General features: G+C 36.5%; 2 protein-coding genes across 2 annotated transcripts; both read left to right on the forward strand.

The window, feature by feature from the left end:
- Positions 1-3,837: 3,837 nt before the first annotated feature.
- On the forward strand, positions 3,838-7,440 carry LOC110891394 (BURP domain protein RD22). The gene is made up of 3 exons (XM_022139086.2): positions 3,838-3,930; positions 5,157-5,265; positions 6,505-7,440. The coding sequence occupies exons 1-3, from the start codon at positions 3,892-3,894 to the stop codon at positions 7,347-7,349; spliced, it is 993 nt and encodes a 330-aa protein (XP_021994778.1). The 5' UTR covers positions 3,838-3,891; the 3' UTR covers positions 7,350-7,440.
- Positions 7,441-8,457: 1,017 nt separating this feature from the next.
- On the forward strand, positions 8,458-9,420 carry LOC110887458. Its single transcript, XM_022135077.2, has 4 exons — positions 8,458-8,691; positions 8,756-8,821; positions 8,922-9,035; positions 9,114-9,420. Exons 1-4 carry the CDS (start codon positions 8,476-8,478, stop codon positions 9,279-9,281), a joined length of 564 nt encoding a protein of 187 aa, XP_021990769.2. The 5' UTR covers positions 8,458-8,475; the 3' UTR covers positions 9,282-9,420.
- The last annotated feature ends 922 nt before the right edge of the window (positions 9,421-10,342 follow it).

The following is a 10,342-nucleotide window of genomic DNA, read 5'->3' on the forward strand; positions in this document are numbered from 1 at the left end:
TATTATATCTCCACCCATATTAATAAATAACTGATTGGCTTGCTTCTATAACATAGCTACAATGAAGAAGTGTCCACTAGTCGTTCAATTCTCTTTGGTAATTAAGGAACAATATGACTAATTTCTTTTTAGAGTACGTTTGTAATAAAATACCTCACGTGCCTATCATAACTCATTAGGCGGTGGGGTGTGGGTCGGGGAAACACCTCGGGGAGGTGATGTGGCTTGTGACCTCGACGGGGAACACCGCCCCCTCCCCCGGTCCATTCTTCGGTTCTCACAAGGGATATTCTCCGATTTTCTCACACATTATACCAAAAACTTCATTATCTCATACCATCTCAAACCATACCTATTTCTAAAAGAAATATTTGTACTTTCTCAAATGGCAAGACGGTTTTGGACCGACGAGGAAGAATTTGTTTTGTTCACGGATTGGGTGACTAGATCCACCACCGCTCCTCAGGTTGCCACAAATCAAACATGGTGAAGTGATTTGTTTAACGAATTCCATCAACAAATGGGTGAAACCGATCGCAACGTATATGCAATCTATGCAAAATGGAGGGTAATGAACTAGCATGTTACAGTATTTGAGCAACTCTACATAAACGCAGGGGATGCTACGGACGAGGCCCTTCACGTGTACCAAACCACACAAGGTCATCAATTTAACCATATTCCCTTGTGGTAAATGCTACGAGTTAATCCACATTGGCAAATGCTACGAGTTGGTCCACGTCGTTGAGGATTAGTTTTTTATATGTCCTTTAATGATGTATTTTTAATTTTTATGCATTTGTGTTTTTTTATTATGTACTTTTTTTATTTAATTAAAGAATTAATATTTTTATGTATTTTTATTTATGCATTTGTGTTTTCTATTAAATGGAAGGGGAGGACCACACCCCATATTAGGGAAATGATGGTGATTTGTGGAAGGGAGGGTTGTGTGGCGTTAAGGTGAACTTGTGGCGTATGATATTTTTAACTATAAAAGTGATGTAAGTTGAAATCTTTACAAATGTAAAGTTAGATGAAATCGTAACATAAAAAATGTTGTTTAAATAAAAAAAGATGTCACCATGAACTTAAAATGGGTAACATTAACACACAAATATCTCAATTCTCAATGTGGATGGCCATCCTTTTTATCCTCAATCAATCTCTATCTCTCTCTTATTTAAAAATCAATCAATCTCTATCTCTCTCTTATTTAAAAATGTTTGTTGAGAATGAAAAAGATGGGTTTGAAAAAACATTGAGGTCAATAAAAGAGAGTTACCGGTAATAAGGATGATGAGTATGGATTCTCACCACCCTTATAAGTTTTTTTTTTTTTTTTTTTTTAACGGCAAATTTGGATCACCGACGGACCACTGCAGTATCATCGTGCCACAAGCAGAACCACCCGATCATATCCATCTCCACTAGGCAATAATGCCTATACACTAATTCAGCAGGAAACCCAATAAATCTGGGAAAACCCCCTTTGTGGGAATCGAACCCATGAACTAATGGTTATAAGCCTTATCCCACCACCAAGATACCACTAGCCTTATTAGTTATGACCATAAATAATTATATTGGAGGTTTTTTTTTTTTTTTTTTTTACATAAACAAATGATCATATAGATCTTCGAGGATAGGCATTCTTGAAGATGAAACAATATTTTTGATAATTTTTTTAAAGACAACTAGCAAGCAGCTAGCATGAAAACAAAACTTACAACGAAAAATTACACCAATTGTTTCAAGTTAAAGACTTAAACGCGGATCTATTCTTAATCCAAAGGTACCCAAGCGATTTGATTTGACCCATGGTTTCTTGAATAATTGGCGAATATGGCCTCCTCGCTTTCCATAAGCATCAACACACTGTCAAAGTCACACCTTGGAAGACCTTTCTTTTCAGCCGCCCCGTATCAGTGTGTTTGTGAACAAGAAGTAAGTCACGAACTGTGAAAGCGAACGCCGGTTGCACCCAACACCAAAATCCAAGATACATTGTACTAAAACCCAAAAAAAAAATTATTTATATCACTTTTCTTGTGCGTTTCAGTTCTTTATCTTTCACAAAAAGCAAGGGCTCCTCTCTTCGTCTTCTTCGGCAATGCTTGTTTTTCTTTCTTCTTTCTTCGATGTCAAATGAGCTCGGTGTCAAATTTATGGAGGTTGTTGTTTACATTTCTCCTGGTCAGTTGGGATTAGATACACCCAAAATATTTCAGGGGGGTGTGGCCGACCTTTGCCCGGGACCACTTAGGTCTCTCTTTGGACTTTGGCATGAGTTAGTCTAGGCTACACAAAGTCACTTTACGCCACAACACATCATTTTGGTGTTTAAGACATGGATGATTAGTACTATGACGAGTTGTAAGGCCACTGGGGGCGCATCGTGGAAGTTTCGTGATAAAACTCCATAACGTGTGGAAGTTACAAAATGTCCACCGCCACCAAAACATTCACGAGTGATAGGTTTAACGTGATGGTTTTCCGTTATTTTTATAACGCGTGAAAAATGAGGGATGTGAGGGGGTGTGGGGGTTTATTGTTAGGTGTTGTGAGTGATGACCATTGCCACTAAAAAAAGATGTGAGTGATAGAATAGTGGCTGATGACATGGCAGAAGTTGATTGGATGCTTGTGAGTGATAGAATTCTATCACTAGTGACCACCTCCATCCCCTAATAAGCTTTGTTATGTGTTAGTAAGTTTGTTTACATTACACATAATCATAAGGGAATAGAAGTCATTTTAGTGTTAAAAGACACGTGTATGCCTATTAGTATATTAACAGGTTTTCACATATCATGAGCTGGTTTAGGTTACACAAAGTCACTTTAGATTAGAACAGTCATTTTGGTGTTAAAGACATGCATTTGATGATTAGTATCTTAATGAGTCTTGTCATGCGTTAGTGAGTTGGTTCACGTTACACTTAATAAGTTTGTCGTAACAACTCTTTTGTCATGTGTTAGTGAGTGGTTCACGTTAAACTTAATAAGTTTGCCATAACAACTCTTTAGGTGTTAAACTACATTTTTAGATTTTACAAATAAATACAGAATGTGCATTACCATGCGTACTAATTTACATTTCCATTTTTTTTTTGAATTTTAACTTTTATTCACAAAACAAAGCCGCCCTCAAAATAGAGACGAGGCAGCCAACGACACAAAAAGCGCCGACCCGATCACAAAACCAACATATTCAAATGACACTTACACCATCCGTTCCATACAATATCCAAACGTTTAGCCCTATACTTAAACCAAAGGTAACCTAACGTTTAGCCACTCGTTTCTTGCTCTCCAAATACTCCAAGTAACAATCATTAGCAGCCCATTAACAACCTTCGCTTCCTTATTACCAATCCTGGCCGTCAAGTGCAAATCCAATAGATCTTTAAAAGAGAATGCAAACAAAGGTGGTGACTCACACCACAAACAGAACCTTTGTCCACACCTTAGTTGCCAACCTACATGCTATGAACACATGATCTATCGTTTCCGCATCCACAAATAACACAAACATTTCTTTTTCTAAGGGCCACAGAAAAACCCACTTGTGGGAATCGAACGCAGGACCAAATGATCCCTAATCCGTATTCCACTTTTAAGATATCACTAGGCTATAATGCTATGGGCCGACACACAACTCTTTAAAAGAAAATCATGGGTGACTAGGTGAGTGCTGCCATAATTAATTGTTTTGCCGTTATTTATGCTAGCTAGTGGTCCTTTTTAGTAAATAATGGACTTTCTATTAATGAGTTACTCCATCTCCAACTATATAAATTCTTCATCGACTCACTCATCATTATTCATCAAGCACCATCGGATTCTAACTCTTAGATTCGGTTTCGGTTTTGGTTTCGGTTTCTCTCCAATGAAGTTCACTATTCTTCACGTTTTTACACTTTTTTCGGTAAGTATACATACATACATACACATGCATGCATGCATGCATACGTATCTCTTTAAATATTCTTATATTTTTTTTTAATTTTAAATGAAAAATGTTGCAACTTTTGGATCGACTGATGTAATCATGTAAAGTCGAGATTTCAATGACCCAAAATCGATCTTAGAACCGTTACTGTGGCGTTTGTGACCGAAAGAACTGTGACAAAGCTAGCAACCAGTGGCGGATCCAGCCCTATTTTGTGGGTTTATATGAACCCACTTGGTTTGCAAAAAAAAAAAAAAAAAAAAAATAGCGAAAACCTTGTATGATTTGGAAAAAAAAAAAAAGAAAACAGTGAGAATACATCAAAACGAACCCACCGAAATTTTCTGAATCCTCCACTGTTAGCAACCGAAATCAAAACGGTCTGAGAGTGATTGGAAAAGCTATTTAATTTATGATTTCATTAAACACTTCTATTTCTCAACTACTAACCCGAATCAGTTTGCTTATAGTTTACACACACAAAGTAGTAGAGTGCTCGTACGATGCGACCGAGAATACGAGAATACAAACACCGGTAATCAAATGAATGATAATTTTTTTTAAATAAAAAAACCATAGCAATACTATATTCAAGCTAAAAAAAATAAAATGCCCGTTTTGGTGTAATTTTTTTAAATATTAGCGTATGAAAAAATTACGGCCGTTTAAAAATCATGACGAGAAGTTGGTTTAAAAGTCAACAATATGTTTTAAAGGATTGTACCATATGCAAAATTACCTTTTTGTCACCCATGTATGTATTATAATATACTATAGATATAAGGACAAGATCATGAGAAAACTATTTATTCGTGATAAAACTGCACATACAGACACGCTATGTCATATACTAAATAAATTAATTTTGCTCCTTTTGTTTACATAAACACACTTAAAAGTGTGAAAATGCGTCCATGGCTTTATAGCCTAGTTGCATTTTGGGGGTGGGATAAAGCTTTGGGACCAATAGGTCCTGGGTTCGATTCTCACAAGGGGGTTTTCCTATACATATTGGGTTTCCCCCTGAATTGGTGTATAGGTATTATGCCTAGTGGAGATGGATATGATCGGGTGGTTCCGCTGGTGGCACGATAATACTCCGGTGGTCCGTCAGTGATCCAAATTTGCCGTTCAAAAAAAAGTGTGAAAATGCATGAAGAATTATGCCCCAGAATAAACCAAAATTATGATTTGGTCATTAGGTAACACTTGTAGGAAGTCATGCAACAACTACTGGTGAAACATATTGGAACTCTGTGTTGCCAAACAGTCCTATGCCCAAAGCAGTCAAGGACCTCCTATACACTACAGGTTCAGTTCATTTTTATTCTTTAACATTGTTTAGTCTAGTTATTAGTTGATGTAGCGTGTGAAACGGTAACGAAGAATTGATCACGTTGATTCTGAGCAGTGGCGGATCTAGAAAAGACGTCAAGGGGCAACGTTTCAAAATTTTATTTTATATAGGGGCAGCGAAATCGATAAAACATCAAATTTTTCTAAAATTTACACTACCGCGGGAGCGTCAAGGGGTAGCGGGGGCTACCCCTAGCATAAAGCTACATCCGCCCCTGATTCTGAGAATACCCATGACAATCTTCCTCAAAGCACCCAAATTTGTCCCAAAGGGTCGAGAATTTGAAATGAAAGGATGTTCTTATTGCAAAACTGATGAATGACCATCCATATTACATGACAAATAAAGACAGAAATTCAAAACGGGCCATAAATGGGCCACAAGCCCAAAAACAAAGTGTATAAAACATAAAGAAAAACATACAATGCCCATAACTTCCACTAGAAATCTAGAATGCGTTTTTAAGGTTTAAACACATCCTATTTGTTCCTTGAAAGAGAATTTGTCCCAAAAAAAAAAAAACAAAACCCTAATTGATCAAGCCTCTATAACACAACAAAACCTAATTAATCAGTGCTAACGGGCAGGCTCCTAATGTTGTATCAGTGTTCTTAAAACACTATATGACGTAATGGGTTCACTAATTTTCAGTGTTACATTCTAAAGTGAGTGTCACACCAGTGCCATTGCCCCACCGTCATATAAAGATGAGCTGTCACTCACTTTTTTTCACCTTTAATATGTAATGATTTCAAAAATGTTCTCTACACGCTACCGATTAAAATAAACTATATAGAAAATATAGCGATACTACATAGAAAGTGAGATGTCTTCCGGTTCCACAAAAATGTTGCGAGTATTAAAATTATTTAATGGAGTTAATTACTATTTTCGTCCCTGTGGTTTGTCAAAAATCACTATTTCAGTCCATTAGTTTAAAAATTGCGATTTCAGTCCATGTGGTTTCACTTTCATAACCATTTCAGTCCCTGTGGTTTCACTTTCGTAACCATTTCAATCCATTATTCTGTTAAGTACATGGACTGAAAAGGTTACGAGGTGAACTGAAATGGTTACGAAAGTGAAACCACAGGTACTGAAATCATAATTTTTAAACTAACGGACTGAAATAGTGATTTTTGACAAACCACAGAGACGAAAACAGTAATTAGCTCTTATTTAATGCTTTACAGAACGGGATGATGAAACGATCACTGCGACCAGAGTCGGAAAACAAGTGCAAGCGCCGAATGTTGGTGTTGGAAGAGGGGGTATAGGAGTGCACTATGGAAACCGAAGGAATCCGGGTTCAGTAGGGGTACAACCTGGTAAAAATCCATTTGTGTACAACTATGCTGCCTCCAAAGATCAGCTAAAAGATGATCCAAATGTAGCATTGTTTTTCTTGGAAAAAGACTTGCATCAAGGCAAAGAAATGAACCTACATTTCACGAAAAACGACCAAAAATCGATGTTTTTACCGCGAAAAGTTGTGGATTCGATACCCTTTTCATCAAAGGATCTTCCACAAATCTACAACCGTTTTTCGGTTAAACCTGACTCAATGGAAGGTCAAGACATGAAGCAAACACTTAACGAATGTGAGAACAAAGGCATCGAAGGTGAAGAAAAATATTGTGCGACTTCGTTAGAATCTATGGTCGATTTTGTTACTACAAAGTTAGGTAAAAAGGTGAAGGCGATTTCAACTGAGGTGAATGCTAAAGAAAGCACTCCGTTACAGAAGTACAAAGTTGAGCTCGCTAAAAAGCGAGGTGGGGATAAAGTTGTGGTTTGTCATAAACAAATCTACCCATACGCGGTGTTTTATTGCCATGAAACCGTTGCTACTCGAGTGTATGCGGTTTCTGTGGTAGGTGTGGATGGTATGAAAGTGAACGTTGTGGCGGTTTGCCACATTGATACCGCGAAATGGAACCCAAAACATTTGGCGTTTCAAGTGCTTAAAGTGAAACCAGGAAGTGTTCCGGTTTGCCATTTCTTGCCTGAAGATCATGTTGTTTGGGTTCAATATTAATAATAATAATAATTTGAGCATAAAATACATATAACACGGTGTGTTAGTATGTGTGTATTTACTATAATGGTATTATAATTATTGAACTTTGGTTTATGAGTATTTGAATAGTTAAGAAATAAATACTATTTTCATAGTCATTTGAAGTTTTAAATTTTAGTAAGTCCAAACTATAATTGATTCATTGTTAATGACAATTTGTTAGTGATCCATTTGGGAATAGTCCAGTGGTGTTGATAAATTAGATAAAGTTTAGGGTAGTAGTTGGTCATGGGTTTGATCTTTATGATGTGCAAATCGGCCGACCACCACCACCACCGTCTGGTGGTGGCGTGACGACGAAACGGAGAAGATCAGATGGTCGACGAGAGAGAGAAGCCGGAGAGAAAGAGGTGGAGGTGGTGGTGGCGGTGGCGGTGTGGTGGGTTGAAGGTGACGGTGGAGGTGGGTTGAAGGTGACGGTGGAGGTGGGTTGGAGGTGGAGGTGGTGGTGGTGCTTGGGTTTTAAAGAGGGAGACAGAGAGGAGGAAGATGTGGGTTTTGAAGATCTGAGATTTTGTGAAGACGATAGTCATAAGCTTTTTTTTTAAGCTAATAAAAGAACTTTTCAGATCTTAAAAAAAAAAAACAAACAGTCTTCAACGTCTTATATCTACCCGCCTGAAGACATAGGCTCCTTGCAGATGTTTTAAGCAAAAACAAACAGCCCCTTAGTGTGAAATATATGAACCTGAAACAAATCTTATTAAGTTTGTAAATTATATATATATATTAAACCCATTAAGTCTAACCGTTTTTGAAATCGATCCTGGCCGTTTAAACTTGCTGAGATTAAATCCTGTCCGTTTAAACTAGCATAAATAACCGCTACCACCGGCGGTTCAGAGAAGTTACCTGGTAGTTTCCGGTGGTGGTTTCGTTCCATATATTTCTGGCCCATGATCTGGTGGTTTTGCTCCATTATTTTTGTCCCATTATCTACCTGCAACCGATAAATGTGGAGGATTTTCAAAATAATTAAAGCCACGATAAATGTGGAAGTTATGTTCAGGAAATCACAGTTTTGTTTAGCTGGAAGTTACCTCCGAAACCTGTGTTATTAATGGTTTTTATTTTTCCTAAAAAAATGGCCATGTTCTCCACCTTCCTATATTTTAGCTCCGTTGCAGTTATACATGTGCTTATAAATATTGAAACCTTGCCGATCAACAGTACATCCTGCTTTCTTTCTTTACCTTCTGTCGCTGGGTTTATGTCGCTGAACATGGAGCAGCATCCTGGGTTTTTGTTGCTGAACATGGAGCAGCAGGTTGAAGATGCAACAATGGATAAAGCTGTTAAAGTAAGCTTCAGACATACCTGTTTATTTCTGCTGGTTGTAATCTCCACTTTTTTGTTTCTTTCAGGTTGCATCAATGGACAACTCCTTCTTTAGCCCAATCGTGTGTAAACCTACAAATGAATCGGATAAGGTAAGTAGGAGTTTTATAATCAATTTAATAGGTTTTTTATACCTATTATTTTATTGTTATAATTTATCATTCAAGTGATATATTATTGTCTAAAAAACAGGAAATTGATGACGTGGAGTTTGAGGCATCGAATGGTGGTCACAAAGACATTTCATCCAGTTTCGAGGATAGCCAGCAAGCAAGCATCTGTGAATCTTTCTATGAATTGGCAAAAGTATATACATTATACTAAATTATACTTTTGTACACGTATTAATATTCTATTATTCTCATTACTTGAATGTTTTTTTAGGTTAGCAAGTTTAAGAGATTCGACAAAAGGGCAAATGCTTTAAAGACATGGAAGTGGGATGAAGTGATACAAATTGATAGTGAAACCGAAGATGAAGAAGAGGATGTTACACCTGTGATAAAAAGAGCTAAGCATGCTTTTGTTGTTGAATCAAAAGTTGTTGGGTAGAAACAGAAATGTTTTTAATGGGTCTTGTAGTGGTGTTAGAAATTGTACGTTGTTGTTTTTGTGTTTTTCCTTTCCTAGGCTGGACCATGTGGCTGTATCTTTTATTGTATTGAATGAAATGCCTCTTTTAAAGGTTCAACCTGTTTTAAGTTAACCTCTCTTTTAGCACTTTTGTCTAATTCGGTTAATTCGTTTAACATTTATTGGATTGACTTTGTAACACTAGCCTTTGTGCTATATAGGAAGGTGTTATTTCGATTTAGTGGCATTTGTTTACATTATATGGAGAATTCCTTCTATTTGATTGAGTAAAAAGTAATTATGTTATTGTAATTTGGTATTTAAAAGCTTGAGTCAACTAATTAATGGGATCACAATCAGATTGCTATGCAATGGATCAGAATTCGGCTCGTGTTTCAACTGTTGTAAGCAATTAGATTATATTATCTATTATATACTACTGTACAATCTTTTGGATAACATTTATGTTTGACCAAGTATTCATGTACTTAATATTGCATACGTCTTTAATTGTTGTGTTTCTTTAAATAAAGTTTTCCTAGGTTATATTGAATAGATATCAGCTATACTAGCCCTTTGTTCTATTGGAATTACAACAGAAGAAATAAAATAGTCAAATTACACAAAAAAAAATAGCAAATTGTAAAAAAATGTTATTAGTTTAACACCCTTCCATCATAGTTTAAAGAATTGAGAATATGCAACCTAGCTTCCAAAAGTTTTAAGATTATGCTATCTAATATATTACCCGTTTGTTTGTTACTGGCCCGTTGGGGACTTCCAGTGTATTACTAGCCCTTTGTTCTATTTTGAGTTGTTAAAATAAAAAAAATAAAAAAAAAACCAAATGTAGACCTTTGATCTGGCAGTTTTGATCCAAATGTCTAATTTGGGTTGACTTGGTCTTTACAAAGAAAGTAATTGGCTGTTTGGTAAACATTTTTATTTTCTTGTAATATAACCGACTAACCAACCCATCACTCCACTAACCCCATGACTTCGCTAACTATAGGGTAGTTGATAACATAAGTTATGTTTTG

The sequence above is a fragment of the Helianthus annuus genome, unplaced genomic scaffold (genome assembly GCF_002127325.2).
Source record: "Helianthus annuus cultivar XRQ/B unplaced genomic scaffold, HanXRQr2.0-SUNRISE HanXRQChr00c200, whole genome shotgun sequence".
NCBI classification, from domain to species: domain Eukaryota; kingdom Viridiplantae; phylum Streptophyta; class Magnoliopsida; order Asterales; family Asteraceae; genus Helianthus; species Helianthus annuus.

What these genes read in the sequence shown, in the direction of transcription:
- LOC110891394 (XM_022139086.2), top strand. Translation starts at nt 3,892, where the DNA reads ATGAAGTTCACTATTCTTCACGTTTTTACACTTTTTTCG. An exon ending in ACGTTTTTACACTTTTTTCG is followed by an intron (nt 3,931 to 5,156) that starts GTAAGTATACAT and finishes TTTGGTCATTAG; the next exon opens with GTAACACTTGTAGGAAGTCA. An exon ending in GGACCTCCTATACACTACAG is followed by an intron (nt 5,266 to 6,504) that starts GTTCAGTTCATT and finishes AATGCTTTACAG; the next exon opens with AACGGGATGATGAAACGATC.
- LOC110887458 (XM_022135077.2), top strand. Translation starts at nt 8,476, where the DNA reads ATGGCCATGTTCTCCACCTTCCTATATTTTAGCTCCGTTGCAGTTATA. An exon ending in CAATGGATAAAGCTGTTAAA is followed by an intron (nt 8,692 to 8,755) that starts GTAAGCTTCAGA and finishes TGTTTCTTTCAG; the next exon opens with GTTGCATCAATGGACAACTC. An exon ending in CTACAAATGAATCGGATAAG is followed by an intron (nt 8,822 to 8,921) that starts GTAAGTAGGAGT and finishes TCTAAAAAACAG; the next exon opens with GAAATTGATGACGTGGAGTT.